The 23,436-nt window shown below is 46.8% G+C and overlaps 1 protein-coding gene across 1 annotated transcript in view; it reads left to right on the top strand.

Annotated features, from left to right (window-relative positions):
- Nucleotides 1–22,968, top strand: part of Dpy19l3 (dpy-19 like C-mannosyltransferase 3) — a 68,362-nt gene extending 45,394 nt beyond the window's left edge. The window contains exons 12-19 of the mRNA XM_059274804.1: nucleotides 87–245; nucleotides 3,305–3,427; nucleotides 3,798–3,909; nucleotides 4,582–4,638; nucleotides 8,533–8,615; nucleotides 16,639–16,771; nucleotides 19,508–19,666; nucleotides 22,530–22,968. Coding sequence (XP_059130787.1) covers nucleotides 87–245; nucleotides 3,305–3,427; nucleotides 3,798–3,909; nucleotides 4,582–4,638; nucleotides 8,533–8,615; nucleotides 16,639–16,771; nucleotides 19,508–19,666; nucleotides 22,530–22,691 — 988 coding nt within the window. The 3' untranslated portion in view covers nucleotides 22,692–22,968. The remainder of the gene's footprint in view (nucleotides 1–86; nucleotides 246–3,304; nucleotides 3,428–3,797; nucleotides 3,910–4,581; nucleotides 4,639–8,532; nucleotides 8,616–16,638; nucleotides 16,772–19,507; nucleotides 19,667–22,529) is intronic.
- Nucleotides 22,969–23,436: the final 468 nt, after the last annotated feature.

Below are 23,436 nucleotides of genomic sequence, written 5' to 3' on the forward strand. Positions count from 1 at the left end.
AGCCTGAAGCCCCAAAGCATCCCCTCTCCCCTGCGTCCCCTTGCCTCGTCTCGGGTGTAACATCCCCTGCCTCCCTTCTTCCCCAGGGACTTCGATGCGAATCTCTACCTGTGTGAAGAAGCCTTCGGCCTCCTGCCTCTCAACACATTCCACAGGCTCTCGGAGACACTGCTGTTTTACGCATACGTGTTCGTCTTGTTGGTCACAGTGATCACGGCTTCGGTGGTTGCCTTTCATAACCTCAGGTAGGCCTTCTTAACGCTCCTGCTTTAGTGACGTTGTTCTGGACAGGAGCGGGGGAGGGAGGGAGGGAGGGTGAAAATACGAACGGAACGGCGAACACAGCGGGAGATGAACACACCTGTTCATGTTCAAAAGTGCATGCAGTGCAGCGTGGGCTGCGGCCCTGTCCGGCCAGCATGCTTGGGTGTGCCCATCTCTGGCGAGTTGGGTGACCCGCCGGTTCTTCTATCTCCTTTCATGTAAAGAAGCTCTTCAGTGAGGCTGCTGTGTAACAGTGTGAAGAACCACAGTAAGTACCGGAAGTAGTGTCTCGTGCCAAGACCCTTTCGTGGGCGTTAGCTGTCACTAGCTGGTGCTGCTGCTGTCAGGTCACAGGTCTGGCGTGGTTTCAATGATTAGTTCCCTGGGACTTTTTTCTTTCTTCCTCTAGATTAGACACATGCAGCCTGGGTCCGGCTACCAGTGAGAGTTATAATGTAGCACCATACAAAATAGTGAAATGACTGAAAATGTGGGGGGCGGGAGGGGTGTTTTGTTTGTGTATGATTTTTTTTTTTTCCGGTAACTCCATCACATGGTTCTCAAGTGAGAACTTTGTACACAGTGACAGAGGCCTGTAAGCCTAGCTACTCAGGAGGCCGAGGCAGGAGGGTCACAGGTTCAAGGCCACCCTACACTAAAATGAGTTCAGGGACAATGTGAACAACTTAGGCCCTGTTTCAAAATAACAAGGGAAAATTAGGTCCAGACAAGTGGCCCAGTGGTATATCACTTGTCTAGCATGCCTGAGGCCCTGGTTTGATTCCCGGTACCAGAAGAATAGTTATTGTTGGTTTGTTCCCTTGGGTCTCATTTGAAAGCTCATAAAGTTGGTATGGACCATAATTATGAGTGTTTACTGAAACTTTTATGTACTCATGGCTGTGTTTAAGACTTAGCACATCTCCCCGCTACAGAAGAAAGCATCAGGGAGCACGAAGGTTTTTTGGAAGACTCATAGAATACTTCCCTCCATGCTGATGGGTTTTACATTTACAATCATGTTTCATTGAAAGAAAATTAAAAAGTTGACTCAACTGTCATTTGTGAGAGCTTAATGGAGTTCTCAGGGAAGCCCCTTCTCGGTGTAGTTCCATGGCTACTTAAAATGCTGGTGAACTGTGATTCCCAGTCACAAGAACTGTGGTAAGAGTGAGTCCAGATCACTGCAGCCTTGTGGTTACTAAGAATAAAGCAGGGCCTGAGAGATGGCTCAGCGGATACAGGCGCTTGGTGCTCTTCCAGAAGACCTGAGTTCTCAGCACCCGTGGTGGGTGGCTCGCAGCCTCCTGTGATGCCAGTTCCAGGAGTCCTCACACACAGACACATAGATAGAAATCTTCTTGAGAAAGAAACTATGAAAATACTTCATCTGTTATAAACTGGCTCAAGAAAAACCTTAGCCCCCCTGGAACAGGAAAGTTCTTCTAGATGGCACAATTAGTGTGACTAAAGAGACACAGGTGTGAAGACAGGACAGAGCTGAGACTGTCCAGAGCAAGGGCAGAGTCCGCTGGGGTCACCGTGAGTCTGGAGGCTCTGTCTGGAGGCTGGCCTGCTGTATGGTTGTAAATGCAGGCAATAGAGCAGTGGTTCTCAACCTTCCCAATGCTGCGACCCTTTAATACAGTTCCTCATGCTGTGCTGACCCCATCACAAAGTTATTTTCTTACTTCATAACTGTAATTTGAATATCTGATATGCAGGATATCTGAGATGTAACCCCTGTGAAAGGGTCATTGGACCCCCAAAGGGCTTGCGGCCCACAGGTTGAGAACTGCAGCATTAGAGGGTCCTCATCTACCTGTTAGAAGTTTCAGGAGGTTTTCAAGGAAAAGCACTCTGTTAATTAAAGAATGGTAGTTTCTTAATGTGTGCTGACTAGTGGTCAAAGGTTGATTCTTTTTTTTTTTAATGTTTATTTACTTTTATTTAATGTGTATGTGTATTGTGCCTATATAACATGCTTGCAGTACCCTCAGAGGCTAGAAGAGGGTGTTAGGTCCTCTGGAACTGGAGTTACAGACAGTTGTGAGCTGCCGTGTGGGTGCTGGGAATTGAACCCAGATCCTCTGGAAGAGCAGCCAGTGCTCTTAACTGCTGAGCCATCTCTCCAATTAGAAATTAGCCAATCTCTAATTTCCTTTTTAAATGTTTTAAAACTGGGGCCAGAGAGATTGATCAGAAGTTAAGAGACTGGTTCAATTTCCAGTGCACACATGGTGGCTCACGGCCAATCCCAGAAGATCCATTGCCCTCTTTTGGATTCCAAGGGACCCAGACATACATGTGGTACACACACATGGTGCACACACATACATGCAGACAAAACACCCGTACATATAAAATAAAAACAAAAAGGATCGAGAAACAGTTCCTGCAGCTGGACCCGGTGGTGCACACCTGTAATCCCAGCACTCTGAAACTGAAGCAGGAGAACTGAGTTCAAATCCAGCTGGAGCTACGTAGTAAGACCTCGTTCAAAAATAAGTAAGTAAAGAAAATAGATGGATAAATAAGAACACAGTTAAATGATATTAAGAGTTAGTGTTTTTTCTACTGGGTGTTTAACATTCACACTGTCCAATTGTGTAACTGGAGCATCGTTTTAATAATAACAACATTCATCTATTGGATATAAATAATGAGGCATTGGTAGGTGAAATGCCCCTTGATCCATTAACTGAATTAAAAATTCATAGATAAATAAATATGTATGTCCTGGAACTCACTCTGTAGAACATGCTGGCCTTGGCCTTGAATTCAGAGCTCTCCCATTTCAGGCATCTCCAGAGGATTTGTTCCTGTTGTTCTTGAAAGAATTGAATCTGTTTACATTTTTATTTAAAATCTTCTGTGAAATTGTAGTTGCTTAATTGCTGATGCATTTATATTATGACATAAGTCTCAAATCCCACACTGATGGATGCTGATTTGTTCCCTTGTGGGGGAAATAACAAGGTCCACCTAAATCAAAGCTACACATCCGGCTTTGACGTTGCTCATTTGCTGTTTTCTCCAGTGATTCCGCGAGTCTGCAGCCCATGGGTCAGACAAGAAAGTGTGCAGTTGACCTGAAACCAGAAGCCGCTTACAACTTAATCCACACCATTCTGTTCGGGGTCCTGGCGCTGAGTACGATGAGGTACTTCCATCTCTGCTGATTTCTTTGATTTAACTTGATGGCTCTTTAATTGATGTTGTCTAGCAGCAGGATTCAGAACCTGGCATCACCTTGTTGATGATTCTGTCCCCATACATCTGCCTTCATGTATTCTCTTCCCTCTGTGAAATGTCACTGCTGGTGTTTTCCTTAGTTGTGAACATTCTCCAATGGCTTACTTACATGAGTGCTCCTAGAAAGTGACGGAATGGATTAGTAACCCTCCGGCCTCTGCGCAGATTGACAGGACAATCTTGCGTGTGGGAGCTTCCCTCCCTGGCCCCCTGGCTTGCTTGCACTGACAGACGCTCACACAGCAGGCTCTGTGACGTCCTTCTCTCTGCCGTTTCAGGATGAAGTACCTGTGGACCTCCCATATGTGTGTGTTCGCATCGTTTGGCCTGTGCAGCTCTGAGATCTGGGAGTTGCTCCTGAGGCTGGTTCATCTCTGTAACCCAAAGAGGGTCAGTGCTGTCCTTGTCCATCCAGGTGGAAGTGAGCCGTAGAGTTTCTTCTCTGTCAGGGTTTAGTAGGTGCCAGGTGTCATGTAGAGTAGATACAAAATCTGGATTGTTGCTGTTGCTTTGTTTTTGAGACAGGGTTTCTCTGTGCAGCCCTAACTGTCCTAGAACTTGCTCTGTAGACCAGACCAGCCTTGAATTCACTGAGAGATCCGCCTGTTTCTGCCTCCCAAGTGCTGGGATTAAAGGCGTGCGCCACCACTGCCTGGCCCTGTCAATTATATTTTTGAGTCACTTATATTTCTACATGTCGGATATGTTCACTATACACAGAACTTAGGAATGCAGTAAAAAACAAAAAAAGCAAAATTAAAACTCGCCAGTAGTTCCATTGTCCAGAATTGCAGTTGTTACTATAAGCCATTTTCCTAAAGATCGTTTACTGGCATCTCCAGGATAGAGCTGGGCAGCCCGTAGCCGTGAACCACTCTGCCCTCTCTGCATTCATTAGGTGGCAGGGTGCCTCACTCAGCTCACTTTGACAGACTGGAGACCGACACTTCGTTCAGTTTGTTTGATTTTGTTGCTGTCTTCAAACGGTGTGTGTGAACAAAGCCAGACTGGGAGGCCGAAGAGCCCAGAGAGATGTGATCTTACCAGAGTCTTTGTCCACAGATCTGGGTCATGCGGTATTCGGTGCCCATAGTCACCCTGCTGTACCTGTGCTGTAAGGTAAGGCCGACTCACTCATCCTTTGTTTGGAAGCAGAGTGCTTGTGGCATTGGAAAAGACTTCCTTTGAATCTTGTTGAGGGGCCATTGATAGGAAAAACGGTCTTTAAAAACTTGGAGTTTTTAGAGGTCAAGCCTTATGGTATGAAAGCCATTCCTAAAAGAGGAAAACAAACAAACAAACTAACTTAGAAAAAGCCATCCCTTTAGTGTCAGCTCTTCTGGAAGCAGATTCTGAAAATGTTTTCACACCTATTTTGAAACAAATAAGGCAGGAAAAATTGGTTTATGTAGAGAGAGAGGTTTTAAGATAGCACCAATGTTAACCTGTACATTTCATTAAATGCTTTCACGGGAGCTGGACACATGGAATAAACACTGTAGTTCATCTCTGGGGCCAGGTGTGGTGGTACCCACAGTAATCTCAACGCTGAGAGTCTGGGTTGGGAGGAGCCAGCCTTCAGAGCCAGCCTGGGCTTCACAGTGAGACCTAAACAAAACAAGACAAGGAAGGAAAGATCGACCCTCTCCCCACCCCGAAGACACTGTAGTGATGTGGAGAAAAATGTCGTAGTCTCCTTTAACTGACTTGAAAGGGCCAGGGCACCCCTCAGAGACACTGTCATCAATAATTTTTCCACTTGGTGATTCATTTGTTATGTCTTTGAGATTTGTGGGCCTGGGAAAATAGCACAGAATACTTAATCCAGCGGAACTCTTGTCTCTCTCTCTCTGTCTGTCTCCCTCTTCCTCTGTAGCCCTGGCTGTCCTGGAATTCATTCTGTAGACCAGGCTGGCCTCACACTCACAGAGATCCGCCTGGCTCTCTGTGTGTGTGTGTGTGTGTGTGTGTGTGTGTGTGTGTGTGTGTGTGTCCCCGAGTGCTGGGATTAAAGGTGTGCACCACCATCCAGCTCTCTTGCCCTTTCTTAAACCAAAACCAAGCTCAAACAAAACAAACACACTTTTGATATTTGTATGTGCATTTTAAGTTAGAGCAGTGGACTGGAGGTTACTGTGCAGAGGCCCTGATTTGGCAGGGTGTTCAAGAGAGAGTTTGCCCGCAGCTCGGCCTCCAGACGGGCCTGCTTCTACTGTAACATGAGTGATTGTGAACAAAAGACTTTACACTTGGGAACTGCATCTGATAGTCCGTGTCCTGTCATAGCAGCTGCCCTTACAGGCAGGGCCCACCAGCCCCCGGAATTTTATTCTTGGATGTAAATAAGTGAAACAAGGTAAATGTTTAATAAGCAGCTTGGCAGCGTCACCTTAACATGGAATTATGAGGGTTAAACCCCTGCAAGCTCAGCATTGTTCTGTTACTACAGCTGTGGAAACAGGACTATATGGGAACAAGGACTGACTCTGTGTGTGTGTATAGATGCATATGCACATGTGTGTGTATGTACATTTGTGTGTGTGTGCCTGTCTGTATGCATGTGTATGTGTCTACGTGTATATGTGTGCATATGTGTGTGTGTGTGCGTGTATGTGGGGGGGTGTGGGGGTTGGGTGTAGGCTGAATTCTCCACTACTTGTTGAAATTTGATGAATTATTTTAAGCTGGTTAAGGACTAGGTGATAAGATTGAGGAAGGGTTTAGGGAGCAAATAAAGCATGCTCTAGAGCTTTGGCTCTTACACGTGGTCCCCAGGCAGGCAGAAGCATCAGCAGCAGTGAACTAGGAAATTCAAGATATGCATTGCACTCCAGACTCACCGAGTCAGAAGCTCATGCTCAGCCTTGGTGAGGATTCGGAAAGCATTGGATTTGTGAGACCTGCTGCTCTGCACTAGGACTTTATCACGGGTAACCATGTGCTGGGGCGCTGACTGCAGATAGTGTACCAAAGGGCCAACTTTCTGTGTCCTTTGATGCTGATCTCCCGCCCCCCTTAGCAGCCAGTCATTTCCCTACACATTGCTATACCAAGCCCCGCCTGGTGGGAGCAAAGTCCCCTCCTCTCCAGAACCACTGCTGTGGGGACCAGTGGAAGAACTGGAAAGGCCACCACTGCCAGCAGCAGCCAGCAGCAGCCAGCAGTGGTCCTGGGGTGAGAGAATTGGGATTCTGATGAGTTTCTCAAGACTGTTGCTCAGGCCTTGGGCAGATAGTAGGAAGCTTCTACTCACACTTTATCTCAAATATGCAAAGTAAAGCCAGGCGTTGTGACACATGACTTCAATCCCAGCAGAGGCTGACCAATCTCTGTGAGATCAAGGCCAGCCTGGTCTACAGAGCTAGATCCAGGACAGCCAGGGCTACACAGAGAAACCCTGTCTCAAAAAAAAAGATGTGTGTGTGTGTGTGTGTGTGTGTGTATGTATGTATGTGTATATATGTATGTATGTATGTATATGTATATTAAAATCAGAGAAAATGAACAATATAGACATTAGGAGTTTTTCCCTGACACTAAGACTCTTTTCCGTCTGTGTTAAGCTTTTCTGTCAGTGATGTAGCTGTTCGAACAAAGCCTGGCTTGAGTTTCACTGGCAGTTATAATGTGGGTTCTTTCTTCTAGGATAATCCCATTCAAAGGGAAAAGCATGTGCTAGGCTCCTCAGAACCAGAGATTAAAAGCATTTACTCTGGTCTCAGTTAGCTTATTGGATTGTGAAATCCCAGCTAATCTATTGCATTCTGTTAAAAGGTGACATTTAGTTTTTATTCGCATATTATTTAAGGAGTTTCCCTCAGGACGCTTAACCAATGTTTAACATTCAGAATGTTTAACATTCTTTTAGTAACCGCAATTTTAAAATTAGAAAAATATCCAATACCCATTGAATTCACAGATATACCAAAATAATTGGATTATTTTATTGGATAAATGTTGGTATTTTGTTGATTGTCAAGTAACAGGGACAACACATTTGATCTCTAAAATACTTAGAGTGAGTCAGGAGTTTAGGCTAGCCTGGGCTACATAGTGAGATGCTGTCTCAAAACAACAAAAATAAGAATTAACAGAGAAAGTGGTGCTTGGTCCACCATCATTTGAGAATAATTAAGATTTAATTGATTAATGGACTAGATTAGTGATGGAAAGGAAGGTTATTTTTACATTGTGTCTGCATAACCTGAAGTGACATGAGTTGACCAATGGCATAAATAACAAAGTCAAATGTATTAGATTCTCCTGGAGAGTCCAGTTTCCAACCATTTTTTTTCCCACTGTGCCAGCGTTTCTGTTACTGTGTATCAAGCCATTTGCCCAGAATTCTAGCAGCAGAATAGAGTCATGACACTAACGAGCAGGGGGCTCGTTTAGAAGCAGGTTCTGGGGCACAGCTCTGCTGCTTTTGAGCCTGGTTGAGTCAGCCACCTCCCCAAGCCATAGTTTCCATCCTGAGAAACAATCTGACGGTGATGTTCCAGCTGCGCCATCTGTCTTGTGAGTTAGGTGAGGACAGGATGGTATTCTGCTTGGGAAGCCTTTCGCGTGTGCGTGCGTGTGTGTGTGTGTGTGTGTGTGTGTGTGTGTGTGTGTGTGTGCGCGCGCGCACGCACACACACACCAGAAGAGGGCAGCAGATCCTCTGGAACTGGAGTTACAGTCTGCTGTGACCTACCTACCATGTGGGTGCTGAGAACTGAACCCAGATTCTCCCTGCAAAAGCAGCAAATGCTCTTAGTCACTGAGCCATCTGTCCAGGTCCAACAGTAACCTTTTGTTTTCAAAGCAACATAAAAATCTGTATGTAAAAGCTAACAGAGTCTCTGACCCCATTAGCTTCAGCAGGGATGGTTCTGGAACTTTGCAAGGTAAAGCAGTTCTGGTTGCAGTTGCCATTTCTCTTTGGCTCCTGAGTACATGATACAGTTTCTCTGTCTCTGTTGTTTACTCTTGGTGACAGTTGCAGGGGTTCATTTTTGGTTTTGGTTTCAGTCCTGGCCAGGAATGATGGATGAACTCTCGGAGTTGAAAGAATTCTATGACCCAGATACAGTGGAACTCATGGACTGGATTAGGTAAGAGGAACTTCTCAAGTTTAAAACAGAATGCCTTTCTGAAGTCAACTGTAGATCTCATACATCTGGGGGAGAGAGTTGTTTATTTTCTAATTGTGAAGAACCATCCTTTTTCTTTTTTTTTAATCAAACTTTTCTTCAATACTCTGAATTTGGAAGAAACTCTTCCTAGCTGGGTGCAATGTCACACACCTGTGACCCCAGCACTGAGGCAGAGGCAGAGGCTGTGAGTTCAAGGCCAGTCTAGGCCACATAGTGGGACCCTGTCTCTAAACAACAAAAGGATTCTCTGCAGCTACATCCCCTGAGGGAAAGGAAGTACTCATTTGAAGTGGAAAACAGGATCAAAAAATAAACTCCTGACACTGACAGAAGGCAGAGTGGGATTTTATTTACCCATGAGGCTCAGTAGTTGAGAGCATGCACTGACTGCTCATGCAGAGGACCCTGGTTCAGTTCCCACCATCTGCACCTGGTAGTTCACAACCAGGTGGGACTCTTGTTTCAGGACCTCTGACCCTCCCTCTGGCCTCCCAAGCAGCTGCATTCACATGCACACACCCCACATGGATGTACACACACACAGGTTTAAAAACAAAGACACCACCTTTTACTTTTTAACTCTCAATAAAGCTTTGTTTCTTCTTTTTACTGATTTTATCTTTATTATTTCCATCTGAATCCTGTTCAGATTTGCTGTTAATGCTGACACACACATGAAAGTGTCTTTCCTTGGAAGTTTTAAATTAAAGCTCACTGCAGGCCTCATCAGACTCATCACATTGCTCATGTTCTTACTTTACAGAAAAATGTATTTATTTTTGTTTAAAACATTTTCCTTAGCCAGGCATAGTGGTGTATGCCTTTAATCCCAGCACTAGGGAGGTAGAGGCAGGTGGATATCTGAGATCAAGGCTAACCTGGTCTACACAGAGAGTTCTAGGATAGGCAGGGCTACAGAGAGAGAGACCCTGTTTCAAATTTTTAAAATTAATAAATTAAAAAATGAAACACGGGGTTGGGGATTTAGCTCAATGGTAGAGCGCTTGCAAGGCCCTGGGTTCGGTTCTCAGCTCAAAAAAGAAAGAAAGAAAGAAAGAAAGAAAGAAAGAGAGAGAGAGAGAGAGAGAGAAAGAAAGAAAGAAAGAAACAAGAAAACACTTTTCTTTTTTTTTTTTTTCTCCCCTCCCCTCTCCACCCCCCAAACAGGGTTTCTCTGTATAGCTCTGGCTGTCCGGGAACTCCCTCCATACACCAGGCTGTCCTCGAACTCAGAGATCTGCCTGCCTCTGCTACCCAAGTGCTGGGATTAAAAGTGTGCACCACCACCACCCAGCAAACATTTTCCTTTTTAAAATCATTTTAATTATGTTCTTACGTGTATGGATGTTTTGCCTGCATGTGTGTCTGGTACCCTGGATGGTTGTGAGCCATCATGTGTGTGCTGGGAATTGAACCCAGGTCCTCTGAAAGAGCAGCCAGTGCTCTTAACCACTAAGCCATCTCTCCAGCCCATAGAGAAGATTTTTCAATATATCAACATCAGAATGCCCTAGCATGATATTGCTTTCTTTTTCTTTTTCCTTCTTTTTTTTTTTTTTTTTTCCTGAACGTGGTTGCTTTACCTCAACCTCCAGCCTCAGAATGAAGCTTGTGTGTTTCAAAGTTTTGTTCAGAAACCCTGACTCTCACTGGCAAAGACAAACTTCTGTACCTAACAGCCTGCTCATGCTCTGTAGAGTGAGCGCTCCTGCTTTATAAGCAGGAGTCACCTGTCTGGCACACACATTAGTCTTGAAGGCATCGTCCACTGTCTCCATCCCTTAGGATTTTAGCAGCAGCCTCATGGGTCCCTACCTCGATTAGTGCTTACTGGCCATGCCAGTTAGTACTGCTTCAGGTGAAGAGATGGCAACTGTATGCTGCTTGGGTCTCCTGAGCACCGTGCATGGGTTTATAGAGACTTAAGTCTAAGTATCTGTGTGGCTTTGGTCTCAGTGTCCAACTGGATTTGACGGGACAGGAGTGTAATTTTTGACATGTTTCTCGGGGGAGGAGGGCAGCACTTTGCCCTTATTTATTAACTTTAAATCATGATGGGTAATATTGTAGTAAACAATTCTTTCAGTATTTATTGTAAATAGGGAAAGATTATTTATACATATAAAGAGAAGCTAATTCCTTTTGTACTAATTGATTAGATATTTATAACATGTTCATCTAAAAGCGAGGCTGGTCCTCTCTGTCTGTATTTTTTAAGGATTTATTTTATCTTTGTTAAGTGCATGTGGGGATGTGTACTTATGTGGGGATCTCTACAGACTCTAGAAAGGGTGTCAGATCCCCTAAAGCTGAAGTTGTAGGGCATTGTGAGCCACCCACCGTGGGGGCTGGAAACTGAGCTCAGGTCCTCTTAAAGAGTAGCAAATGCTCTGAGCCCGATCCTCTTCTCCAGCACCGGTCCTCTGTATTTTTAAGATGACTCTGTTGAAGGTAGTGCCATAGACTGCGTCTTGTAGATGGCGGCTCTCCTCTCCCTGAGACACCCTTACCGTCTCCACCTGTGATCCATGGCTTGCAGAAGCTAATTAAGCTCCTCCCTGCTGGGGACTGGCCTTGGCATCCTAGAGCCCCCTTCAGCTAACAGCATCTTTGCGGCATACTCGAGTACTTTGACTTATTAGCTGGTTGGCTTCTTCTTCTTTATTTCATGCTCAGCAACTGAAAGATTCATATTGTTCTAAAAATATTGCTTCGTTACATTGTCATCTAATCTTGCCTGTTTTCCCTGAAAATTCCTCAAATCAAAACGATTTTTTTTTTTTTTTTTTTTTTTTTTGGTAAAAAAAATAGCTGCTTGGCATGTTTGTAAATTAAGCTTAAGTGATGATGAATGTATGCCAAAGTAGGGTCTATTTAGACACAAAATATGTTTGTTTAAATCAACATTCAAATCAGCTGTGGTCGGCAGGCTTCGAGTCTCCCTGTAAGGGAGTACATTTAATATTCTTATTGTTTTTTAGTACTAGAGGTTGAACCTAGGGCTTCACACATGCCAGGTAAGCATCAGTCGACTGCTGAGTACCATCCCCAGACCTCATTTTACTTTTTATTTTGAGGTAGGGTCTCACAAAGTTGCCCAGGCTGGCCTTGAGCTCACTGTAGCCCAAGCTAGGCCTTGATCTTTGAGCCTCCTGCCTCAGCCTCCCCATAGCCAGACTTACAGGCCTGTGCCACCATATCCCACTTTAGTATTCTTTCAACCTTCCTATTTCTCCAGTCTACTTTGGCTCCCCTGTGGAGATTGGTCACAGGGTGTGTGTTTGCTGCCAGGAGAGAAGACTGCAGCTGGGGATCCAGCGCGTCACTGACGACGGGTACCTGCACTCTTACCAGCTGGAGCAAGGGGAGACACTCGGGTGCAAGATGGCTAGCCTTAGGATGACATGCAAAAACCCAGGGACACATGCAGTTGTCTCCCATGTTAGTGTAAGAAGTTCTATCACACTACTCTGTTTCAGAGTGTGGAGAGGAGGCTTACTCATCAATTGGTCACCACCGTCCCAGGCTCTGCGGGAGCCCCACACCTGCTCTGGGCTTCACTGCTGAACTGCAGGGCCATGGAGGTCAGGGATTCCTGCAGGTTGACTGAGGACGCAGTGGAAGATGCCACCGCCTTGGTGGGAGTTAGTGATTGTCCCATCTTTGAAAGGAGCCCAGCTGTGGTTTTCCAGGGGAGAACCTCAGACTCGATAGTACTCCTGAAGGGGCTGAAGGGGCGTGAGTCCTGTGGAAGCTCTGGAAGCCTTTAAGTTACCAAGCTTCTTACACTGAAGTTATATGCTGATTGGTACAGTTCAGTAGCTTCTACATGAGCACCAGCTGTGCGCACACAGGACACCAGGGGACACATGAACACTGGCGGCTGTCCATTACACTGCCCCTTCATCGAAGCAATGGGTCTCTCTGCCGGCCCTGCTGACTGTGTGTTCCCCATGCTCTTTTTTTAAATTGATTGATTGATTGATTGATTGATTGATTTTTAGAGACAGGGTTTCTCTGTGTAGCTCTGGCTGTCCTGGAACTTGCTCTGTAGACCAGGCTGGCCTCGAACTCACAGAGATCCGCCTGCCTCTGCCTCCCGAGTGCTGGGATTAAAGGTGTGTGCCATGCAGTTCTCCATGCTCTTACTTCACCCAACTTCACAGCTTGTAGAAGCTTCACAAGTGTGGTCGGAAGGTGTTTGGATTTTAGTTTCCTAATGGAATGAGCATGTAAATTTATAAACCAAGAGTACCCAGGCCTGGGACTCTAGCACTTCCCTATATTCCTAACACTTGGAGGGGCATAGGAACTCTGAGTGCTCAAGGTCATCTTTAGCAACATAGTGAGTTGACGGTCAGCTTGAGATACATGTGAGACCTTGTCACAAAAGAAGAGAGAGAGAGAGAGAGAGAGAGAGAGAGAGAGAGAGAGAGAGAGAGAGAGAATCTCTCTCCCCCTTCTTTCCTTTCTCCCAGTTGAGGCCTTGCTCTGTAGCTCTACCCTTGTGCCACAACTCTCAGCAAATTTTAATTAACTACATTTGCATAGAGGCACGTTAGCCTGCAAGGACCTTTTGTGGAGATCAGGTCCCTGGATGTGTAGCCCCAGCCCTCTCTGACACTGGGTGCAGAGATCAGATCTTCTGCCTTCTTGTGTCCCTTTACAGGCTTTAGGTGTGACCAGAAAGCATGTTTACTTCAGCAAAGCTGACTGCGACAGCCTCCTGGCCTGGTCATGCCATGTGCCAGTCTATCCCTGGAATGCAACATTTTTGTTGCCTAGAAATTTTCTTGTGCAATTAAGAGGGACCTGTAGATGGGAATATTTTGAAAGATGGCATTTTAATTACTTGCCTTTAGAAGATTTTCACTAGAAGTAGTCTCTCTGCAATCAAGAAGCTTGCTATGTGTGGAGTGTTCTCAGCACAACTGAAAAGCACACGCTGAATTTCTTCTGCTTTTAATCAGGTAGAAAGAGTTGCATTTGTTTGTCTAAGTTCAGACTTGAGGTGCTGGTGAGCCTCTCAGGAAATGTGTATGAGTGTTTGCCCGCCTGTATGTATGAGCACCCTGTGTGCACAGTGCCCTCAGAGTCCAGAAGAGGGCATCAGATCCCCAAAGCTGTAGTTAGAGACCTGTGTATTCCCATGTGGGTGTTGGGAATCGAATCAGGGTCCTCTGGAAGAGCAGCCAGTGCTCTTAACCACTCCAGCCCCTCACCCTAAACCTTTTATATTTCATGAATCACTTCTCCTAGCCACATAATTCTGTGTTATTTGAAGTGTTCAGTTTGCCCATTAGTTCAGCAGTAATTAACCTATTGAAGCTTGGCACTTCAAGACTAAATGACATTGGGGCCACCTGTGTCCCCTGCTCTGCCAGACGTGGAAACAAGGCTCCCTTCGCCGTGTATTCTTAGTCTATGTCATGCAGAAGATACGTTATTGTAGGCTTATTGCAGTGGGATGGCGCACGCCATTGAGAAGATCCAAGGGGAATGAGGACTGGCCTGGGAAAATAATGGCTCTGCCTTTCATTCATATTTATTCCCCTTAGCAACTGTGATTCAGTCTAAAATTTAGAGTATAACTAAAATTTAGACTCTAAATGGAGGGTAGGAAGACAGACAAGACCCAGGATAAGTGTTAAGTGAGCCTTAATTGAAGTTCTCTACCTACGCATGCCTTTATTTAAACCCTCCCATGCCTTCATAACCCTCCGGTTCCTCCGACCATGTGGGACCAGTGTCAAACTTCCCTGTAAACTGTGGATCTGGGGGACAGAGCAAGTGTCTAGCTGGTCTGTATTCCTGAGTCTGCTTGTTAGAATGCTGACAACCCCGTCAGGCCAGCCAAGCTCATGCTAGAGTTTTAGGCTTCAGCGAGGGCGAGGGCGGGTGCAGATGATGTGTCTGTCATTCCTTCCCCGCTCATTGTCATTCCATCCGCTTTCCTCCCCTCACCCGGGAAGCCTCATTGGAATGCAACAGCTGATGAATGTCAGGGTTAGAAAGGAACCTCGGATCTTCTTAAAGTAATTTATTTGTAAGTGTCATCACTCGAGGCACGGCGTGTCTTGCCCCCAGACGTCCGTCGGCCTTTGCTGGCCTGCGTCCAGGCTGTATTCTTAGTGCTAAATTGGAATAAAGAGGAATGCAAGAGGCGGGCGTCTCAGCCGCGGCAGCAGAGCAGGTTGCAAGCCTGCTTTCCGAAGGCTACAGCCGCCTGCTTGGCTTTCTTTTTACATTTCAAGTAGTCTTCAGGATTACCTTCGTGTCTTAGCACAGAGCAGCAGCCTCCTGTTTCTTTTCTGCTTAGTCTTTTGTTCTGTTTTGTGTTTGAGGCAGGGCCTTGCAATGCAGGGCTGGCTGGCTCAGAACTCAGAGGTCCACCTGCCTCTGCCTGTCTCCAGAGTGCTGAGATCAAGGGCAAGTGCCATGCCAGCGACCCTCCTGTTTCTTAACTCAAAGATAAACCTGTCTTGGGATGTTCCTAGTGAGCATCTGGGAGATCCTTCTTTGGGGCAGAGGCCTGGGGGAGCCCCCACCCCAACGGCTCTCAGCTTTCCCCAGGAAGAAGGGAACTGAGTCAGCTGTAGGCTCTTTTTTTTGGCCAGACACATCTGTCATCCCACCACCCAAGAGCTGAGACAAGAGGATGGTGATTTTAAGGCTAACTTGGGCTATGTGGCGACTCAGTGTCAAAATTTAAAAGAAGAAAGCTCCTTTCTCTCCAGTGCTGAGGGAAAGGAAGGGCCTTGTGTGTGGCGTCTGTCCCGTGTTCTCCATCATTGCCCCTCACAGTCATGAGGAAGCAGAGTCGGAGCTTGGTGGTCATTGGGAAATAAGTTCATGGGATAGCATTAGGGTATCCCACACTGTTTAAACTTGGCTTTGTGTATTGTTTTATTTGTCAAGGTTAAAGAGGAAGAATGTTCCCATGTCAGAAATAACGTGCATCCGCTCGGATTTACTACTTAGAGGTGTCTTCCCAGCTCTTGGGTTTATTCGCAGGCTTTTCTTCTTCAGATGTCGTCTACAGTGGTACTGGGTTCTGTTTGTATGCACTTCTACCCCATGAAATTGAGTCATGGTCAGCTGTGTTTCCCTGGCGTCTCACTTACTATTTGTTTTTCACTTGTTTTGTGTATGAGTGTCTGTGTGTGTGTGTGTGTGTGTGTGTGTGTGTGTGTGTGTGTGTGTGTATACACATACACACATACATATACACATACACACATATACATATACACACATATATACACATACACATGTATACACACATATATTTGCATGGTGCATGTATATGCATCATATGCATGTATTGCTTGAGGAGGCCAGAAAAGGGAATCATATCCTCTGGACTGGGAGTTCCAGTTGGTTGTGAGACACTGAGTGGGTGCTGGGAACTGAACCTGAGTACCCTCCGAGAGCAGCCAATGTCCGTAACCACTGAGCCTTCTCTCCAGACGCTCACTTTTCATGTCTTACCTTTGCTCTCAGCTGCCCTTTCGTTTAGCTCAAAAAACAGCTGCAGCCCCAGAGATCTTCAGTTGGACTCCGCCTTTCTGGGCAGTGGTAGAAGAGAATCCTGCAGAGACTGTGGGCTCAGGAGCTCACTGCCTGCTTCCAAAAATAGTCCATTCATCATAAAAGCCAACTCTTCAAACTGGAGAGCGAGACGCTCCTCAACCTTTGCTCTAGTGAAAAGAAAACAGACAGGAAGTGGGCTGATGCTGAGACAGGAAGATCCCGAGTTCCAGGCAGGTCAGAGCTACATATCCTGAGACTGTCTCAAAATAATTAAATAATTAAAGTTTGCATAGAATGCCTTGGATGTCAGTCAGTTCAAGTCATTCGTGTGACCCCCTGACTCTGACTCTTCACGTTTCCCTTCAGAACTGGGGGATTCTGAGGGGGGAGGTATTGTCTTCTTGGAAATTGTAGTGTTGGGGTTAATTCGCACTCTGAAACCTTGTAGCTCTAACACACCAAGAAAGGCCGTGTTCGCTGGGAGCATGCAGCTGCTGGCTGGAGTCAAGCTGTGCACGGGACGGACCCTAACCAACCACCCACACTATGAAGACAAAAGCCTGAGAGAGCGGACCCAAGCGGTGAGGCCCATCTTTTCGTGTGCCCTATGCTGTCACTGAGGCCAGAGGGCAGGTCTCCCTGTGCCATGAGGATGGGCTGCATGCTGCACACCTCCTGCCTGTGACATAGGAAGGAGCCAGAGCATAAGGACATGGGGCTGGCGTCTCCTGACTCTGCCTTTTAGGGCTGGGTCCAGCACATGCTCCTCTTAGGTAGGGAAAGGACTAAGAGGATATCAACATCCTGGGACATGTGGGAGGCAGCATTTAGGCCAAAGCCCTTGGAGCTAGTGATTTTGGAAGGAAAAGAATGGAAGTGGAGACATACTGGTCATGTCTCATACACCAGCAGTGGGCCATTTCTGCTGTGTGTGTGTGTGTGTGTGTGTGTGTGTGTGTGTGTGTGTGTGTGTGTGTGTGTGTGTATGTGTGTGTATTGAGGGTGTTTGCTGTTGCTGTTCGTTTAAATAGATAATACAGCCACATAGTTCAAAGTTCAGAGCATACAGAAAGGAATGGCCTGAAACATGTTCACCTCGTCCCTGTATCCTAGCTATCCGCTGCCTTCCGAGGAGACAGATAGCATGTATGTATGTTTCTATGTGTCTGTATGTGGGTTTGTGTCCTTGAGAGCAGTGCACACAGAGGCCAGAAGAGAGCATCAGACCCCCACTGAAGCTGGTGTTAGAAGTGGTTATGAGCCTCCAGTGTGGGTACCAGGAGCTGAACCTGGGTCCTCTGCAAGAATAGCACCTGGTTTAAGCCCTGAGCCACCTCTCCAGCCCCGTCTTTTCTTTGTCTTCTTACAAAGAAGTACTGTGGCCTGCCTTCCTTCTTGACACTGTATTCTGGAGATGACTGTACCAGGGCGTGGTACCGTGTATAGTAGGACCTCAGATGAAGATGAGCACTGCTGAGCACTGCTACCAGACTGCAGCCACAGCCCCTCCTGGCCACTTCTAAAGCTGTAAATACTTTCTGTGGGTGTGGTGTGTTCTCTTCAATCATTTAGGCCATTCCTGTCTTTCACAAACGTGCATAGAGTAGTCAAGAGAGGGAAACTGTATGTATCTTTTCTGTATAGTCTCTACTGGTGTATCAGGTTTTTAGGTTTTATCAAGCACCCTCTGAACAGGTCCCTTCAGTTTATATGCCAGTCAGCAGTACAGGAAGGTACCTGGTACCCAAGTCCTTATCAACGAGGATTCATACTGCTGAATGTTTCAGACTGCTCACCTTTTTTTTTTTTTTTTTTTTTTTTTTTTTGGTTTTTCGAGACAGGGTTTCTCTGTGTAGCTTTGTGCCTTTCCTGGGACTCACTTGGTAGCCCAGGCTGGCCTCGAACTCACAGAGATCCGCCTGCCTCTGCCTCCTGAGTGCTGGGATTAAAGGCGTGTGCCACCACAGCCCGGCTACCTTTTTTTTTTTTAATTTTTTTTTTTTTATATAGGTTCTCACTCTTTTGCCCAGGCTAGCCTCAAAGTTGCCATCCTCCTGCCTCAGCCTTCTGAGTGCTGGGACTATAGGCTTTTCCTAACGTGCCTGGATCCTATTAACCACTACTTTTCTTTTTAAGGTTTATTTTAATTATGTATAAATGGAGTATTTGGGGGGTTGCTGGTTGTGCACTGTACAGGTACCCACAGAGGCCAAAGGCGTCTTCGGATCCTGGAGCGAGAGTTAGAGGCAGTTTTGAACCCCCCAGCATGGGTGCTGGGAACTGCACTTCAGCCCTCTGCACGAACAGTGTACACTCCAGCCGTCTCTCCAGCGCCTGCTTCGTGATGTGGTTAAAGAACTCAAAAGGTTTTCATCTGGCTGGAGTGTTAGCAGATCACCCCATATTTGGTAGAAGGACAGAAGTTTCCATTGGGAGTTAGCCAGCTCCACTCAGCTACAGAAAGATAGCTGTGTTCTGCCCTCTCCCAGAGGTACCATCTGTAAAGCCCTAAAAACCGACGTCCCGGGGACACCAGTCCTCACCTTCCGTGTACTTCGGCTGAGGCCTCCTGCTGACCCAAGCGGTGATAAGAACAGCTCACCCTCCCACCTCACCTACCCCTGTGGGTGCCTCACTGTGCATCAGGCCCTCACCCACAGCCCTGTATCAGGGCTCAGGGCACAGAGGAAGTGGTACTTCTCATAGCCCCCTGCTGTGCCCCACACTACCTTCTCTCTCAGTGTTTGCTCAGGGTGTGTGGTGGTGGACGTGAGGGCAGGGCACCCCCAGGGAAAGACTGCTACTGCAGAGTCCCTGGACTCCAGAAAAGAGCTGAGATGGAGGGTGAGTCCTAGGTCTCCTGGGCCAGCAGCACACAGTGTAACAGCCACAAAGCAAGAGGGCCTGCTCCAACCAAGGTCAGGGGCCCTTGGACACACATGAGCCCAAATGGTACCACACACATGCTTGTCATGTTGACTCAGTCATGTTTAGTAATTCTTAGAATTATAATCTGATAAATATATCCAGAACTTAAAATGATTTGCTCTGAATCTAGGTCTTTTTGACATCTAAGCTAGATGTGTTCAGTGTGACTCCTGTTCCCTCTTCCTATTAAATAATCACAGTATCCATTTGGGATTCCCTACCCCCCTACTCCAGACTGTGATTGACAGGACAGGAGTGGCCTGGGCAGCAAGGAGATTTGAGTGTCAGGTTTTAGCACCGCCCCTGGGGATGTTCCCTCCCTTCCTCCATTAACTCCCAGGCAACTGAGAGGCTAATGTGCCCTGTCCCGTTTTCCTCTCCTTTTGAAGGTTTATCAGATATACGCGAAACGGTCTCCAGAGGAAGTGCACTCGCTCCTGAGGTCCTTTGGCGCTGACTTTGTGATCTTGGAAGATAGCATCTGCTACGAACGCAGGCACCAAAGGGGCTGCCGGCTGCGTGATTTGCTGGACGTCGCCAACGGACACGTGAGCGTGTTGCTTCTTTGTCTTGGGGAGCGTTCAGAGAGGGTGGAAATCCTGGATGAATTCCAGGTGATGTACATCACCTCATACCACATGCATGAACGACAGACAGATGTTTGTAGAAGGCCCGCTCTTTAGTGACAGCAGGGCCTGGGCCAGGGCACGGGCAGGTCCAGACCTGCAGTTTGACTCAGGTGCAGCACCTCCCTGCCTTCGGCTGCTTTGCATGATGAAGCACTGCATAAATTTTATTTGTAAAGAGTATTTCTCTGCTATATACAACACATCTGCCTCTAAATGCACTGCTCCAGAGCATCCTGTTGACACATCTCTAAGTGTCAGGCAGTGGCCACCCCTTCTTCCCAGGCTCTGTGGCCCACACCGCCTCAGGGTAGCTAAGCTTGCCCTCCACAGCAGGATAAGCTGTGTCTCCCTTAGAGAAAGGAACATTCCCTTGGAGCTGAGCCAGGTCACAGTAAATGGGGTCCTTGTTCCTTTTAGGATGTGGGGTGACTAGTGGTGTGTGGAAACAAGCCTAAATCCAAAAACAACCTGAAGGTGAGAGTTAGAGACTCAGATTTTTGCCCAAGGAAAGTAGTAAGCAGTGACTGCCTTGACTTCAGAGGCTGAGCAGAACACGCACCTGCATGTGTGTGAGCACGTGTGTGAGCACGTGTGTGAGCATGTGTATGAGCACGTGTGTTGCTTTTCTGTAGCTGGAGAATTTCTCTCCAGCTCCCACCAAGTCCCACCAGTCCCAGAGCCCACTTATAAAATAAACACACAGACTCTTACATTATTTAAACTGCTTGGCCATTAGCTCAGGCCTATCATTGTCTACCTCTTACTCTTATATTTAGCCCATTTCTATTAATCTATATTTTGCCACGTGGCTTGTAGCTTATTGGTACCTTACATCTTCCTTGTCCTGGCGGCGGCTCCAGCAGTCTCCCCCTTCCCTTCCTGTTTCCTCAATTCTCTCTGTTAGTCCCACCTATACTTCACGTCTGGCTATTGGCCAGTCAGTGTTTATTTATACAGAGCGATATCCACAGCACTTTTCCTCACCCAGTATCTGAGTTGGGGAATTGTCTCCAATTGTTGTAGTTCTCTGTGTTTAACTTTTTGGTTTTTTTTTTTTTTTTTTTTTTTTGGTTTTTCGAGACAGGGTTTCTCTGTGTAGTTTTGGTGCCTGTCCTGGATCTCGCTCTGTAGACCAGGCTGGCCTTGAACTCACCGAGATCCACCTGACTCTGCCTCCCGAGTGCTTGTGTTTAACTTTTGGGCATGAGACAGGATAATGTGCTTGTAAGAACAGGATGGCTCAGTCAGCTTTTCTGTGCTGTGATAAATACCATGGCTAAAGTAACCTGGAGGGGTGTGGTGGTTTGAAAGAAAAATGGCCCCCAAAGGAAGTGGCACTATTAGGAGGTGTGACCTTGTTAGGAGAAGTGTGTCACTGTAGGCTTTGAGGTCTCTTTTGCCCAAGCTTCCCTCAGTGTGACACTGAGACTACTTCCTGTTGCCGACTGATCAAGTTGTAGCCAGCACCACGTCTGCCTGCACACCGCCATGCCCCCTGCCATGATGATAATGGACTGAACCTCTGAACTGTAAGGGAGCCACCCCAACTGAATGTTTTCTTCATAAGAGTTGCCGTGGTCGTGGTGTCTCTTCACAGCAGTAAAACCCTAACAAGACAAGGGAAAGGATTTGTTTCATTTACAGCTTACGGTCCTTCATGAAGGGAATCAGGGCAGGAGCTGATGCAGAGGCCATGGAAGGATGCTCTTTAATGGCTTGCTCTCCATGGCTTACTCAGCCTGCTTTCATATAGAACCCGGGACCACCAGCCCAGGGGTGGCACAAAGGACACCCACAGTAGACTGGTCCCTTCCACATCAATCAGCAGAATGCCCCATAGACTTGATTACAGGCGATCTGATGGAGGCAGTCCCTCAGTTAATGGTCTGTCTTCTCAATGAGCGATCTGATGGAGGCGGTCCCTCAGTTAACGGTCTGTCTTCTCAATGAGCGATCTGATGGAGGCGGTCCCTCAGTTAATGGTCTGTCTTCTCAATGAGCGATCTGATGGAGGCGGTCCCTCAGTTAATGGTCTGTCTTCTCAATGAGCGATCTGATGGAGGCGGTCCCTCAGTTAACGGTCTGTCTTCTCAATGAGCGACCTGATGGAGGCGGTCCCTCAGTTAACGGTCTGTCTTCTCAATGAGTCTCATTTTGTCAGGTTGACAGAAGACCAACCAGGGCACAGGGAGATCTGAGTTGTGGTTCTGATCTGCCATGAATGGTGACAAGTCTTATGACACAGAATTCTCCTTTCCAGCCTTGGTTTGGATGGAGGAGATCGAGGTGGACCATGATCTCTAAGTGGGGTTGACATTGAAATACCCTTTAACTGACCAGCATCACATCCCTCAGAAAGCCCAGGACCTACCCTGGTTTTTGTGGCCTTTATAAATGTGATTATTTTGGGGGGTGGGTGCGGTGACAGGTGCCTTCAATACCAGCATTCATGGAGTGAGGGCAGGAGAATTAAGAGTTCTAAGTCAGCCTGTCTACATAGTGAGTTCCTGTCCCCAGAAACCAAGCTTTGGGCTGTACGTAGTGGTGCACGCCTTTAATCCCAACACTCAGAGGGCAGAGGCAGGCGGATATCTGGAGTTCCAGGCTACCTAGGACTACATAGAAAGACCCTGTTTCAAAATCAAAAAAAAGCAATAAACAAAAGCCAGGGTGGATGGGTAGATGCATAGGCGGCTGAACGGATGGGGTGGGGTGGGGTGGATGGATAGATGAGGTCTCACCACTGCCACTCAAGTTGTACTTGGGTTTGTTTTGATTTCAGGAGATGGATGGGCCAGGAGAGAGTGACCCCGACTTGAGACCTGCAGACCACCCTCGCTTCTGTGAGGAGATTAAAAGGAACCTGCCCTCCTATGCAGCTCACTTCACTAGAGTATTCCAGAACAAGACATTCCACGTCTACAAACTGTCCAGAAACAAGTAACCGTGTCCATCCTTAAAACCCCAGTGCATCTGCGGCTGACGGAGTCAGTGTCTGTGAGTCAGGAGCAGGGCTGGCAGGAGTGCTGGGATTGCGGGCAGCTGCAGACCACTCCGCCATCCTCCGAAACCCTTCCACTAACGCCTGGCTCTTCCATCCCGTCTCTGCCTTTTCCATGAGTGTTCTTTCGCCTAACTGTGTGTACCTGTCCAAGACTGGGACTGTGCCACTGAGGGAGTCGTGTGTGACCCACTGGTGGCCTGGAAAATGAGAGCCTATTTAAGATCTGAAATACTTGTGATTATCAGTGAGCCTGAGCTAGTCATGAATGAGTGTAGTTCACAGGCTGCACGGTTCAGTTATTGATATTTCTTCACCACTGGGACCAGTCAGTGGCTTTTTAAAACCTTATTGTCCTGTCTCTTTTAAAATTTTATAACATTTTCCAATTTACATGCTTTCACGTGTGAAGAAACAAATCATGTTAGGTCTTTGAATCTTAAATATTCCATTTGTGCTCTAAAATGTCACATGTGCAGAACTGTGGGGCAGACTTAGAGTGTGTGTTCAAATCAGGGCACAGCAATCAGGGTGCTCCTGGGCCAGGTGTGGTAGCGCACTCCTTTAATCCCAGCACTCGGAGGCAGGGGCGGGCAAATCTCTTGAGAGTTCAAGGCCAGCCTGGTCTATATAGTGAGTTCTGGGCCAGCCTGGGCTATGTAGAGAGATCCTGTCTCAAAGAGAAAAG

This window comes from Peromyscus eremicus, chromosome 1 (genome assembly GCF_949786415.1).
Source record: "Peromyscus eremicus chromosome 1, PerEre_H2_v1, whole genome shotgun sequence".
NCBI lineage: Eukaryota > Metazoa > Chordata > Mammalia > Rodentia > Cricetidae > Peromyscus > Peromyscus eremicus.